This window comes from Triplophysa dalaica, chromosome 9, assembly GCF_015846415.1.
Source record: "Triplophysa dalaica isolate WHDGS20190420 chromosome 9, ASM1584641v1, whole genome shotgun sequence".
In the NCBI taxonomy this organism is placed as follows: Eukaryota; Metazoa; Chordata; class Actinopteri; order Cypriniformes; family Nemacheilidae; genus Triplophysa; species Triplophysa dalaica.
The window spans coordinates 11,248,644-11,261,955 of NC_079550.1; the positions used below are offsets into that span (position 1 = coordinate 11,248,644).

At 37.7% G+C, this 13,312-nt stretch overlaps 4 protein-coding genes across 4 annotated transcripts; 2 read left to right on the forward strand and 2 right to left on the reverse strand.

Annotated features, from left to right (window-relative positions):
* The first annotated feature begins 38 nt into the window (after positions 1 to 38).
* vps26b (VPS26, retromer complex component B) lies at positions 39 to 3,124 on the forward strand. The gene is made up of 6 exons (XM_056757240.1): positions 39 to 563; positions 645 to 801; positions 887 to 1,051; positions 1,524 to 1,699; positions 1,842 to 1,984; positions 2,070 to 3,124. The coding sequence occupies exons 1-6, from the start codon at positions 341 to 343 to the stop codon at positions 2,199 to 2,201; spliced, it is 996 nt and encodes a 331-aa protein (XP_056613218.1). The 5' UTR covers positions 39 to 340; the 3' UTR covers positions 2,202 to 3,124.
* thyn1 (thymocyte nuclear protein 1) lies at positions 2,672 to 6,092 on the reverse strand. The gene is made up of 7 exons (XM_056757241.1): positions 5,807 to 6,092; positions 5,514 to 5,707; positions 5,364 to 5,432; positions 4,101 to 4,193; positions 3,929 to 4,024; positions 3,649 to 3,799; positions 2,672 to 3,414 (listed from the first exon to the last, which is right to left on the reverse strand). Exons 1-7 carry the CDS (start codon positions 6,090 to 6,092, stop codon positions 3,368 to 3,370), a joined length of 936 nt encoding a protein of 311 aa, XP_056613219.1. The 3' UTR covers positions 2,672 to 3,367.
* A 195-nt stretch (positions 6,093 to 6,287) lies between these two features.
* On the forward strand, positions 6,288 to 10,871 carry acad8 (acyl-CoA dehydrogenase family, member 8). Its single transcript, XM_056757239.1, has 11 exons — positions 6,288 to 6,448; positions 6,834 to 6,934; positions 7,029 to 7,198; positions 8,328 to 8,437; positions 8,800 to 8,876; positions 8,957 to 9,094; positions 9,272 to 9,407; positions 9,492 to 9,589; positions 9,743 to 9,895; positions 10,064 to 10,166; positions 10,252 to 10,871. Exons 1-11 carry the CDS (start codon positions 6,331 to 6,333, stop codon positions 10,305 to 10,307), a joined length of 1,260 nt encoding a protein of 419 aa, XP_056613217.1. The 5' UTR covers positions 6,288 to 6,330; the 3' UTR covers positions 10,308 to 10,871.
* Positions 10,872 to 11,161: 290 nt separating this feature from the next.
* LOC130428157 (V-set and immunoglobulin domain-containing protein 2-like) lies at positions 11,162 to 12,849 on the reverse strand. Its single transcript, XM_056756018.1, has 7 exons — positions 12,798 to 12,849; positions 12,462 to 12,625; positions 12,184 to 12,388; positions 11,946 to 12,104; positions 11,571 to 11,690; positions 11,359 to 11,494; positions 11,162 to 11,279 (listed from the first exon to the last, which is right to left on the reverse strand). Exons 1-7 carry the CDS (start codon positions 12,847 to 12,849, stop codon positions 11,162 to 11,164), a joined length of 954 nt encoding a protein of 317 aa, XP_056611996.1.
* Between the last annotated feature and the right edge of the window lie 463 nt (positions 12,850 to 13,312).

Sequence of the window (13,312 nt, forward strand, 5' to 3'; positions counted from 1 at the left end):
CACTCAAACTTTTATTTTGAAGTTCACGCGCAGGACGATCCCGGAAGTGCATGGAAAGGGGAATTACTTCATGGGCAAATATCCTCACTGACTGCTGTCCTGTTGCAAATTGAGCTACTTTTATTAAACAAGAGAGAATTATGCGACAGGTTTCAAGGTTCACGTATTACTAATTGTATTTGATATCGAACGATCAGATAGCTCATGTATTTCTTGTTGAAGAGCACTTGGTCAAAAGGTAGCCAATAGAGATCCGTGTTCAGACACCTGTAGAACAAGAGCGCAGCAGCTGTCAATCATATGATCATACCGCAGTGACAGCAGACACAGTCACGCAGACATGAGTTTCTTCGGCTTCGGACAAAACGCCGAGATCGACATAGTTTTAAACGACGCCGAGACGAGAAAGAAAGCTGAGCACAAAACCGAAGATGGCAAGAAGGACAAATATTTCCTTTTTTTCGATGGTGAAACTGTAAGTGGGAAAGTAAACGTCACCCTCAAGACTCCTGGAAAGAGACTTGAACATTACGGGATTAAAATCGAGTTTGTCGGACAGATTGGTGAGTTGTTCGATCTGTGCACGGGCATTTCTATTCGGTCACGTGATGTGTATTTAGACGTAATATTATTGTGCTTTTCAGAGCTGTATTATGATAGAGGAAACCACCATGAGTTTGTGTCTTTAGTGAAAGACCTCGCAAGACCTGGTGAGCTTTCACAGTCTCAGAGCTTTGACTTTGAGTTCACCCATGTGGAAAAGCCCTATGAATCTTACACTGGCCAGAATGTGAAACTCAGGTAATTCTGCATATTCATTCTTTGCTCATTGCATTAAAAAAAACATACACAATGTCTACATGTTACATGGGATTGTTGTCTTTAGATACTTTCTCCGGGCCACAGTCAGCAGAAGACTGAATGATATCGTTAAAGAAATGGATATTGTTGTGCAAACCCTGTGCTCATACCCAGAGCTCAACTCCTCTATCAAAATGGAAGTTGGAATTGAAGATTGTCTCCATATTGAGTTTGAATACAACAAATCCAAGTAAGACTCAAAGTAGACTGGAAATACTTGAAGAAATTGAAATATGTTTTGTTACATTTTATACATTATACATAAATACATTATTTGTGGGATCATTTATATTTTTGCATTGTGAAAATTAGCACCCAAATCCTCCTAACCTTATTCTTTTAACGCAAGTGTTTATTTTCTTTTAAAATGTGCAGTTGGTAATAATAACAATGCAGAGAACATGTTGTCAGTTGTCATGACTAGTTTCACAATTCAAATGTTGTAATGGTCACAATATGTAAATATATTTTCTTTTTTGTTGTTGTAAATATATATATATATATAACAATATTTGACATCTGTTGCGATTAGATATATTCAAACTTGAAGAGTGATACTATAGTAGATACTTAAACTGAGCAGTCCTGTTTTCTATCTAAATATTAGTAAACATACATTTTCCTAACGTTGCTCTGAAATATTCCAAATCTGCCTGGTTTAGATACCACCTGAAGGATGTTATAGTAGGGAAGATTTACTTCCTTCTGGTGAGAATAAAGATTAAGCACATGGAAATTGATATAATAAAGAGGGAAACGACTGGCACAGGTCCCAGCGTGTACCATGAAAACGATACCATCGCTAAATATGAGATCATGGATGGAGCACCAGTGAGAGGTAAGAATAGCATCAAAACAGTGATCAAATGTTATATACAGTGCATATTTGTATGGTAATTTGTGATTTCTACACAACAATTAAAGCAGATGTATTAATGTCCTATACACTAAGGTTATATTTATGCTTGTGAATTTTTCAGGTGAGTCAATTCCCATCCGTTTGTTTCTTGCCGGATATGAGCTGACCCCCACCATGAGGGACATCAACAAGAAGTTCTCAGTGCGTTACTACCTGAACCTGGTTCTTATAGATGAAGAAGAGAGACGATACTTCAAACAACAGGTCTGGTTTTTCATTTAACATTCACACAAAAAAAAGTGCAAAGAATATGCAATAATATGCCAGACATTTTTATAATTCCCAACAGGAGATCACACTCTGGAGGAAAGGAGATATTGTGAGAAAAAGTATGTCCCAGCAGGCTGCCATCGCCTCCCAGAGATTTGAGGGATCACACTGTGAAAATATGTCGGCCCAGGCCAGAGAGGACAGTAACTGAAGTTGTACGTTTAGAGTGCAAATGAAGTTACTGTCGATACAGTGTTTTTACAAGTAAAGTCTTGAAGGGATCAACATGAAAGTTGTTTCGTGAGATATTCAATCAAAATTGTACAAGTCGGTCCGACTACTCAGATATGTATAGATTACAACATATTTTTTTATTTCTCTTTCCAATTATTATGCTTAAAGTCTCATTACAAAATAATGACCAACAAACAATGCCTAAAAATATGCCTAAAATATTTCTTATGTAAAACACACTGTTTCCATTGCTACTACAAATCAGATTTTTACTTAAGTTGTCACATACATTCCTCTACTTATGCTCTATGGCTTTATTATTGTGCACTGGGAACTCTAGCGTCTATCTTTTGTCCTTTTTAATGAGCCTGAAATTAATTCACTGAGCGATTTATTGTGATTAAAAATCTGGAAGTTCATGAACTCTTAGTGGAGCTGTGCACAGTATTATTCTGTAACATAAGATATTAATATTGAAGGCTTTCATTGATACTTTAGCCTTTTATTATTAAAGGGAACTACACGTAAAACTACTAACCCATGCAGGGCACTGGCTGTCATCTTTTTCATTAATCTTTTTTATTATTAACAGACGCTTTTGATTTGTTGTATTGTACTTCGTATTGAAAATAAGTGAACGGCTTCAGTATTCATAAGAGTGGCCTTAAATGCTGTTTGGACAGGCTGCCATTGATCCCTTTTGTGATTGAACGTCCCTTTCGTTATTGGACGTCACTCATTACTTTTAAAGTGATTTCTTATTTTTTTTATATGTATGTCATTGTTTATTTGTTGAATGGCTGTTCAGGGGATAAGGTATTAGCAACCTGCACCCATGAACACTTCTACAAAAGGTTCTTTTAATTAGCCACGCTGTAATAAACTTTACTAACTTCTGCATCAAGGATGATTTCTTATTTTATACAAATCTTATGACAGTTGTATGATATGGTGTAAAGAATGAAATTGATTAATTTATAGTTCTTTTACAAATTTTGGTGGTTTCAAATTTATTATTTAGACATTTTGTTAAGTGCTTTTGAGGTTACAGTAATGTATATTTTGCAAAATACACAAATGACTATAAAATTTTGAGAGAAATGTAACAGGACTGAAGACTTCAATGATGTTCATGGGTGATATTCATACAAGGTCGACATTCTCTAAACTCAAAACAAAGTCAAATTCCGCTGTGAATAAGAAGAAAACAGAAATGTTAGATATGCATAAAGATATTAAGCTTTTATTTAATTATTTTTTTCATAAAAATAAACTAAATAAATACTAAAGGCACAGGTTAGCTAGAACATTGAGTTAATAGATTTTATTACAAGTAATGATTGCAATGCACTGCATGGAACTATTCACAAACTTTACATGTTCACTTAAGTAAAACAACAGTGGTGGCATTACACACGACTAACCTGCAGTGAGAGGCTGAACTGACAGTCTAGCTCTGGTGAAGAGGGCTACATCTTTCAGAGGACCACCCTTAACTTTGTGCTGCAAGTGATAATTCTTCAGCTCAGAGAGAGGGATGAAACGCTTGGTCATCCTTTCAAACTGAACATCCACCTACACAGACAGATCAAATTTGATCAGTTCGGTCGTTTGTTTTGATAACAATAATAGAAATAAAAACACTGCCAGATATTAATGTAAATAGTGGAAAATTATAATTATGTAGTATGTGTAAAGACATACCATACTCCATTTAGGGTTATCTGGTTTGCTGGACGGATCATAATGTGGATCTTTTTTATCAAATTGGGTATGGTCCACATAAGCCTCCTTTACAATCTTATATGAAAAAAATATTGTTATTGTTGGTAAATTCTTGTCTGAAAACATTTTGTGCATGAGCCTAATACCTCACCTTCATGAGACCAGCGATGCCTGGCTCTTTACAGTTACTGTGGTAAAAGAAAGCCTGCTGGCCCACGCGCATATCTCTCATAAAGTTACGTGCCTGAGGGAAATTTGTAAATATTAGCAACACAAATCTACATCTGATCTGTCTGAATAAAATTGAGTTGCCTATATCAACACGCAAGTGTGAGACAAAGCTTTACATATTTTTTTATATGTATAAAAAGTTTATTATACACTTTTCAGTTGTTATCTATCCTGGCTCTTATTGGCTGCTTTCCTTCATTCTGCGGTTCAAGTCATGCATTTTAAAAACATTTTCTATCTTCGCACAATTATATTTTTGTCTACTGAACAAATTTCATACACGAGCATACTGTACACATTAAAGGAATACTTCACCCAAAAATGAAAATATGTCATCATTTACTCACATTTGAGTTGTTTCAAATCTGTATACATTTCTTTGTTCTGATAAAAACAAACCTTATATCACACATACACCTGGTTAACGTCTATTTGAGGTCTGCATTTACATCAACAATACATAGTTTGCTCATCTGCAATACGTCTCGGAGATGTCTGCTGTCAGAGTTTATATAGACATCTAGAAGATGTCTGTAAGATGTGTATGATTTAGAATGGATGTAAAGCTGCTCTTTCTAAGATGTTTAGCAGATGTTTTTACGCAGCAGATCTCCAGATCTTCAGCAGACATATGACAGACGTCTCTGAGACGTATTGCAGATGAGCAAACTATGTATTCCAGATGTCATGTAGATGTAAATGCAGACGTAAATATACAGATTGAGCTATCTGGGCAGAGAAATATATTTGGAAGAATGCTTCTAACCAGACAGATTTTGCCTCGTATTGACTACGATAGGAGGAAAAAATACAATGTAGTCAAAAGTGCCCCAGAACTGTTTGGTGTCCTACATTCTTCGAAATGTCTTCTTTTGCGTTTAAAAGGAACAAAACAAATGTGTAATATTTATTTTTTCTTACTATGGGAATCAATAGATCGGTTTGGTTATAAGCATCATTCCAAATATCTTTCTCTGTGTTCATCAGAACAAATAAATGTATACAGATATGGAAGAACTCGAATGCGAGTAAACGAAGACTGAATTTTCATTTTTAGGAGAAGTATCCCTTTAAGAATAACGTTTAAGACAATGAGAAACATTTAAGTCAAGAGATCTTAAGCATTTGAAGGGACTGCTTGATGACACACCTTGCAGAGGGAGAAAAACACTCAACTCTCTACCTGATAATTTCTCACTCCATCCCAGCATCCTGTTTGATTGGGCAGGACTTTCAGATCCTCAATTCCAAACTGCAAGGGGAGTTGACAATATGTCGTATAATGTAGGTCATATTTTCGTATTTACACATTTTTAAATCAGTTAAAGTCTACCTTAACATCCACTCCGTTTTCAATTCGAGTCTCGGGTTCTGATTTCATCAACCAATGACTGTAAGATGCTTTGGCGGTTTCATCACTTTTATTTTTCTTCACATCCAGCTTAACTGCTGCTGAACGTTTTCTTTTGCCAGTTCGAGAGTCATCAGACTCCTCGTTCACATTCTGTTGGGCATCCACCTCCTCGGCTAAAATAAAAACCAACTATTAAATGTAACATAATAACGTAAAAATCATAAAACTGCACAGCTTGACCCGATTATGCACCGCGTTACTGCATTACTTACTGTGTTTGTTTGATTTTGCACTGCTTCGTGTTATTTTCTTTGGTGGCATGTTTCTTTGCCAATGGGAGGAAATGTGTTCACTAGAAGTTCGGAGCTGGGCAGACCGATCGGCGTGTAATATCACAGTGTCGCGAGAGGAGAGTACAAAATATGTTTTTGAATCACTCTCGCGGTACATTGACGTCACACTAATCGCTCTGCGCAGCACTGCATGAGGCCGAACAACACACCTAAGTTTCTCTACGAGAGGGTCTACAAACAGCGTGCACGTGGTGTGGAGGATCATCGTGTCTTAGCCTCAAACCCAGAAGTGTTTAAACTTTAAAGTATGCACAAATAACACGGTCTGTTTACCAATGGAAAGCCCGCCTGCATGCTAAATCAAATGGTTGTCGGTAAAGCTAACTGTTAGCTAAACTAAACCACCAGGGGGACTGGTTTGTCCTGAACTACAAGTCACGCATGTCATGTTCATGAACTACATTTCCCGTGTGAACCACTGTTTCGTAATTCGCTGAAGCAACATGGCGGCGTCTAGGGCACTTGCAAAAGTTGTCCGATTGGGATCACATAGCGTCCATAGAAGTCGCATTTTCAAATTGAACGGTGTACAGAGACGAGGAATTGCAGCATGTATTGATCGTAAGTTGAAATTATTTAACGTCAGACATCATTTTGCATAAATACTGTTAGTCTACCTGCAGTCGTTCACTTAGCACTGTTGGAGTACTTTTAATGAAGCTATTCTGAATCTGATTACTAAAGTAAACAGACATTATCATTTAACATTGAAATGTTTAATTTAATGGGTATATAATATGATTCATGATAATATATAAGTGTTGACGTGTAAGCAGGTAACGTGAAATAGTCAGTATAGCAAAGTTAAGTCCTGATCACGTGTTTTGTATGGTCTTTAATAGGTTAAAAGGGTAAAAAGCCTTATTTTGCAACAGATTGTGTTTATGCACATCACGCTTAATTTAAATGTTAACTTGTTAAGCAATAATTGTGCATCGACCCACAGCCTCCTTAGGACTCACAGATGAACAGAAAGAATTTCAGAAGGTGGCATTTGACTTTGCTGCCAATGAAATGGCACCACATATGGCAGAATGGGACCAGAAGGTAAACAGATCAACTTGTCTGTGTATAAAGCTAAATCTTATTGAGTGTATTCTAGCACAATACGTTGAGTCGTTAACAATATTTACGCATATAGGAGATTTTTCCTGTGGAGGCCATGAGGAAAGCTGCCCAGCTGGGCTTTGGTGGGATTTATGTGAACCCTGATGTTGGGGGCTCTGGACTCTCCAGGCTTGACACCTCAATCATTTTTGAAGCTTTATCCACAGGGTGTGTCAGCACTACTGCTTACATCAGCATTCACAAGTGAGTCTCTCTTGCCATCTACAGATCAGTAATAATACCCATATTCAGTCTTCACAATAAGCAAGTTGATTGCATCTCTTTGAATGCCTGCATTAATATTATAGTTGTATTTTTTTATAAATATTGAGATGACACTCCTTATTTTTGCACATTTAAAGGGGTCATAAGGGTAACAATAAGTAAAACCCTCTCTCAACAGGTAGTGGATTAGCTTTTGTTGAAACTAGAAACTAATAACATCGCTTATTGCTCCCTGAAGCTTTGGATAAAGGCGTCTGCTAAATTACTACATGTAAATGTCACATGACACCGCCGAAAGAATATTATTGTTTTTTTAGATGTTATGCAATGTGTTTACACGATTAAAGGTTACCGTGCATGTTTGTATCTACTCTTTGCAACAGCACTCAGAATTTTTTTACATAGCTCACCGCTCTGAAAACCGAGGTGTGCTGTGATTGGCCAGTTAACCAGTGCGTAGTGATTGGTCGAAATACGGCAATCGTATGACGAAAATGTAACGCTTCTTACCATATTAGCTACATCAGGTGCAAAAAGAAATTGTTCTGACAGGTGCGCCACCCAGAGCCATTGAGAGAGAGTACTGCCAACAGAAGTCCAAAACCCTGGAGTGTCACGTGATTCATGGAGCCTTCAAAGTTATGTTTTCTCTTTTAATGCTTTATTTCTTTCATTTTTCTATTCATTAAATGGCTTTCGTCGTTAAATAGGTCAGAAGTTTCCTCAGTTGGTCTGTTTAGTCGCAGCTCCATGCGTTACTAGTAACTTCCGGGAAGTATTGAAAAAACTGTTCCATTGGAGTCAACGGAGAAAACGCGACTCACTCTCTCTCAATGGCTCTGGCGCCAGTTATAGTCATAGTCAAATCATACCACGAACTGAAGTAGATTTGAGGGGGTGCGGTTAGCAGGTCTGGGTGAGCATTCGCTTTTAGATAGAATGCATCATTTGTTCTGATACTTAAATTTTTGCAATTGTACATGCATGCAAGGGCAACTTATAACACACCAAAGACACAGTTAACATGCATTTGCGCCATATGACCCCTTTAACACAAGCATATATGCTACTTTTTAATTAATTGCATTGTTTGTTTTTGTTGTTGAAGCATGTGTGCATGGATGATAGACACATTCGGTAACAAGGAGCAAAGGGAGAAATACTGTCCTGTTCTCTGCTCCATGGAAAAACTTGCCTCCTACTGTCTCACAGAACCTGGTAAGTTCAAGCTAACATTTTCAGAATTGCTTTTGCAAAGGGTGAATTTCTTCTAGAAAAAAGTGTAGTGTATATGAATTTACATTTACATTTGTTGCTCACTTGGTAGACAATTGCGTAAGCAGCTTAAGGTTATGGGTTTGGCAACGTACATAGTAATGATAAAATCTATACATTCAATGTTTTGTAAGTCACCTTGAATAACCTTTTTGCCAGATGCATAAAGGACATGAAATGTAATGGAATTGATTCGTTAAGAATTCAAATAATCTGTTTCCTTGCTGTGTCTTATAAAAAAAGTCATGGCAACATTGCATAGTGGTGAAAAGTAATGTGATGATAATGTCATGCATTGTCTTTAGGTAGCGGAAGTGATGCTGCCTCCCTCTTAACCAGTGCAAAGCTCCAAGGGGATAACTATATTCTCAATGGTTCCAAGGTATAAGATTTGTGATGGGAAAGTGAAATGCAAGGACACCTCCAAGTGACCTTACAGCTGTTTTGAATGTTTCTGCTCAGGCCTTCATCAGTGGAGGTGGCGACACAGATGTTTATGTGGTCATGTGTAGGACAGGTGGGAAGGGACCAAAGGGCATTTCATGCCTGGTGGTTGAAAAAGAAACACTGGGACTCAGCTTTGGCAAAAAAGAAAAGAAGGTACTTAATGTTCTTAATCTGTGTCTAGTTTACACTTGTATTATTTTGGAAAAGAAACATTTTGGAATGGGCAGATATGTGGTGTCCAGGATGTCCAGCAGGTGGCAGAATTGTGTCTTTTTCACCTTGCTGAACAATGTAAATGGTACACTAACCTTCAAACTAAATTTGTTTTAGATTGGTTGGAACTCGCAGCCAACCAGAGCAGTGATATTTGAGGACTGCGCTGTCCCCGTGACCAATCGGCTTGGAGCTGAGGGGGAGGGCTTCAACATTGCCATGAAAGGCCTGAATGGAGGCAGAATTAATATTGGTGAATTATTCAACAACTTTAATTTAAAAACACTTTAGAAATCTACCTGTAAAGCATTGTTGATATAAATTTTCTTGTGAACAGCTTCTTGCTCCCTTGGAGCAGCACACGCAGCTGTGCTGCTGGCTCGAGATCACTTGTGTGTGCGCAAACAGTTTGGAGAAACGCTTTCGAACAGCCAGGTACAGAACAAGACATAGCACTGGTTTCTAATAGGTTCTAAGTCTAACCTATTTAATACACATAATTCTTTATGATGTGTGAGTTGTATACAACATCAGGATTAATAGTCAACTAATATTTTTTGTGTTATTGATATAACTCTCTGTGTTTAGTACTTGCAGTTTAAGCTGGCAGAGATGGCCACTAAACTGGTAGCTTCTCGGCTGATGGTGCGTCAAGCAGCATTGTCTCTTCAGGAGGGTCGACCGGACGCTGTAGCGCTCTGCTCAATGGCCAAGCTCTTTGTGACAGATGAATGTTTTTCAGTGAGTATAAACATACATTGTAGCTGACTTACTGTAGTATCTGTATATTTCAGACAATTTGACAGGTCTTACCTACATTCTTTGCAGTTGCCACATGTTTAACAAACATTACATTTTTATTAGGTTGTTCCATTCTCTACTAAAATCTCTTGCTTTAAAACCCTTCAGATATGTAACCAGGCCTTACAAATGCATGGAGGTTATGGATATCTGAAGGATTATGCAGTACAGCAGTATCTCCGAGACATAAGAGTGCATCAGATATTAGAGGGTAATTTTTTATTTAAAAAATCTCATGAATTGATAAAACAAAGTTATGTGAGTTTCATAACAATCATTATGTTTGTGTTATATAGGTACAAATGAAGTGATGAGGATGATCATCGCGAGGAGTTTGCTTGCTGAATCATAATCATATGATGCTGCTCATGAATGGGACTGACTGGTGCTGGGTTTTATCACATATAGCATATTATATATCTAATGCTATATGTGTACTCCACCTGTGCATTATTAAATGCTTTAGAGATTCCTGATGTTACTGTATAACAACATAGAGTCAGAAAACCAACCTGTTGACTTTGATTTTATGTAGCTGTGAGACTTTTTGGATGGCATGAAAGATTTCTGTTTATGCATTAACCTCTTGGAATAGCAGGTCCAGATTATAGTATTTATTGTAATAACACAGTAAGGCTTGGTTGAAGACATGGATTTCATTACAAGGCTAAAAGTGCACCCGATTTATTCTGAATTCAACATTATAATGAGCCAGAGTTGCTTTTACCACCGGAAAGTATATTTGTAAGATCATTTGCAAAGCACTAAAATTCCAATCTCACAGTATGGCCATACATTTGTTTTTGTCCTAAACTTTATATGTGATTCTGGTTCTTGTGTTGTTTGTAGAAAGGCTGCTGTGACTCAGACTGGCAGATTGTGAGCCATGTAAAATAAATAAGCGTTTTGAAAAGTGTTTGAGTTTCACCTGCAATATTTTTATCTTTGTTGGGTCACGGCAACATGAGTCAATAAGCCTTTCATATTAGATAAGAACTGAAAAGTGGTCAGCTACAGTGCATTGGTTTAGTCAATAGCAGATAAAGCTCTACACCAGGTGTTTTTAGACCAAACATGATTCTTGACTTCATCAGTAAAACTGATATTAAATTACACAATTATACCAAAAGTGAATCTTGACATCTCTTTAAACAACAAAAAAAGATCAAATGAGTGACACAAAATGATGTGAAAAAAGGGGTGGGGCTAAACAATGGGACTAAAATGAGACACTTTCAGATCAGATTCATCTTCATCCTCCAGTTGACCAGGATCGAGCTTATCTTCAGTCTCCTCACGAGATGCTGAATTGTTGTTCATTAGCCTTTTGAAAAACAAAGTATGAGTAGTAAAAACAAGTTTTAAAAATCACATTTAGTGTTCACAGAGGTTTAAATACACACCTGGTCTCATGCACGCTGGTTTTCTTGCTATGCTTCTTTCTGTACCAGAAGACATAGACCAATACTGCCGCAACCAACAGAAGAACGAGGAAGACTCCCATCACCACTCCACCGGTTACTGCTGCTGTACTCCCATCTTACAACAGAGCAGCGATAAGAACCATAAGGAATGGTCGCAACAAAGTACAACAATCTTAAAGTATTTTACTCACGGGCCACTCGGATGGTTATACTGCATGCCGATTGGCCGAGCTCATTGACTGCTGTGCAGGTGTAAGTGCCTGCGAAGGCATCAGACAGGTTGTGTAACATCAGAGAACCAGAGCGCTGATCTGAAGCACAGAAACGATCCAAAAATGAAAATTCTGTGATCATTTTTTGCTCTCGTGTGGTTCAAAACCTGTTTAACTCTCTTCTGCAGAACACAGAAGAAGAAATTTTGGAGAATATTGGCAACCAAACAACATTGGACTCGATTGACTTCCATTGTATGGAGACCAAAGCCCCGAGGCATTTCTTAAAAATCAAATCCATTCAAAAATATAGGACCGTTATAATTTTGTGATAGCAAATGAGATCATGTACACCTTCCACAAAACTGTCTGGTGATAGAAGGGGTGCATTCTGCTCTCTGTGCCATGAATAAACAGGTGCAGGGAGTCCCTGAGAAGACTGACAACCCAGAGTGACATCATTCCCCACGTAGGTGTTTCCTTGCAGTCGGCAAGCTGGCGTGGATGGAGGCACTAGTGATACAAAGAACAGCATACAGAGCCATAAATAAGTGATTAATTGTTGGTAGTCCAGCCATGTTAGTTAACTTACCCATCACTGTGAGGTTGATCAGACCCTGTCCACTACCAGACCAGTCATTGGGGTTGGTGACCTCACATATATAGAGTCCAGCATCTGAAGGTTGAGCGCTGATGATTTTAACAGATGCGACGCCCTTTACCGGAGGGTTCTGCAACAGAGTCATTCTTCCCTCCCAGGAGTTCACCCAGTACAGTTTGCCATTGTAGTATAACACCTGTGCCAAATAACTCGTTAAATTAAATTCAATCTCTAGATGAATGTTTTGTAAAGAAAATTGTGCTTCTCACTCTGTTGGCTTTGACAGCAGGAGTTCCTGGAGCAGCGTAACGCCATTCCAACGTAAAGCCTTCAGAGGCTTTTGTATTATAGATGCATGAAAGTTCGGCTGAAGACCCGGTGCGCACAAACACTGACGGCTTCACCTCAACCGCTTGCCATGATCCCACTACGACTGATCAATGTCATTAAAACATAAAAGCCTAAATATTTATATTATATAAATTAAGCACATTTAATCTGGAATTCTCTTCACTGTAATAATAAAAAAGGTATTCAAGTATTAAACTAATTACAAAATATATTGTTATTCTAGAAAATACATAAAAGGGATAATGTTTACTTACCAAAATACTGGATCAAAATCCAGGATGTGGTCAAGGTGTGAGCAAACTCCATTATGCATTTAATATTTTGTTTCCCCTGCACTCGAGCTGTGATAAGCACATGCAGCTCATGACTGACGTCTATGAATAACTGCAGGTAGCCTACCTATAACAATGTCCAGATTGTGTGCTAGATATAGAGGCAGGTGTGGCTAAAAATGCCAACTTTACCTGTGAATATTTCTTTGACTTATCATCTGTGACTGTAGACCCTTTTTCTTTAAGCCCAAATTCTGAAAGGCACCTTTGCTCACTCAGGTGTACATTATTGTTCACAGACAGCACACACAGTCTTTATTTTTCGAGGCAACACTGAAGAAACAAACAAAATAATAAATGAAGATTTTATTTTCAAAAACAGATAACTCCGTTTTAGACTAAATGTTTTCAAAAATCATGTGTTTTTATTGTGCATTCTATGTAATATTAGTCAAACTGCAGTTGGGTTGTTTTGATTTAGTATTAATAAGTCTAAC

Bases quoted from the DNA above. Each gene is read 5' to 3' on its own strand.
- LOC130428157 (XM_056756018.1), bottom strand. From the start codon at position 12,849: ATGGAGTTTGCTCACACCTTGACCACATCCTGGATTTTGATCCAGTAT. The intron at 11,691-11,945 runs GTGTACATGATC...TCTGTGCTTCAG, and splicing joins ACCAGACAGTTTTGTGGAAG to ATCAGCGCTCTGGTTCTCTG. The intron at 11,495-11,570 runs GTGAGTAAAATA...CTCTGTTGTAAG, and splicing joins TATAACCATCCGAGTGGCCC to ATGGGAGTACAGCAGCAGTA.
- thyn1 (XM_056757241.1), bottom strand. From the start codon at position 6,092: ATGATCCTCCACACCACGTGCACGCTGTTTGTAGACCCTCTCGTAGAG. The intron at 5,433-5,513 runs GTAGACTTTAAC...CTCCCCTTGCAG, and splicing joins AAAACGGAGTGGATGTTAAG to TTTGGAATTGAGGATCTGAA. The intron at 4,025-4,100 runs GTGAGGTATTAG...TTTTCATATAAG, and splicing joins GCATCGCTGGTCTCATGAAG to ATTGTAAAGGAGGCTTATGT.
- acad8 (XM_056757239.1), top strand. From the start codon at position 6,331: ATGGCGGCGTCTAGGGCACTTGCAAAAGTTGTCCGATTGGGATCACAT. The intron at 6,935-7,028 runs GTAAACAGATCA...TTACGCATATAG, and splicing joins TGGCAGAATGGGACCAGAAG to GAGATTTTTCCTGTGGAGGC. The intron at 9,896-10,063 runs GTGAGTATAAAC...AAAACCCTTCAG, and splicing joins TGACAGATGAATGTTTTTCA to ATATGTAACCAGGCCTTACA.
- vps26b (XM_056757240.1), top strand. From the start codon at position 341: ATGAGTTTCTTCGGCTTCGGACAAAACGCCGAGATCGACATAGTTTTA. The intron at 802-886 runs GTAATTCTGCAT...TGTTGTCTTTAG, and splicing joins GGCCAGAATGTGAAACTCAG to ATACTTTCTCCGGGCCACAG. The intron at 1,985-2,069 runs GTCTGGTTTTTC...AATTCCCAACAG, and splicing joins GACGATACTTCAAACAACAG to GAGATCACACTCTGGAGGAA.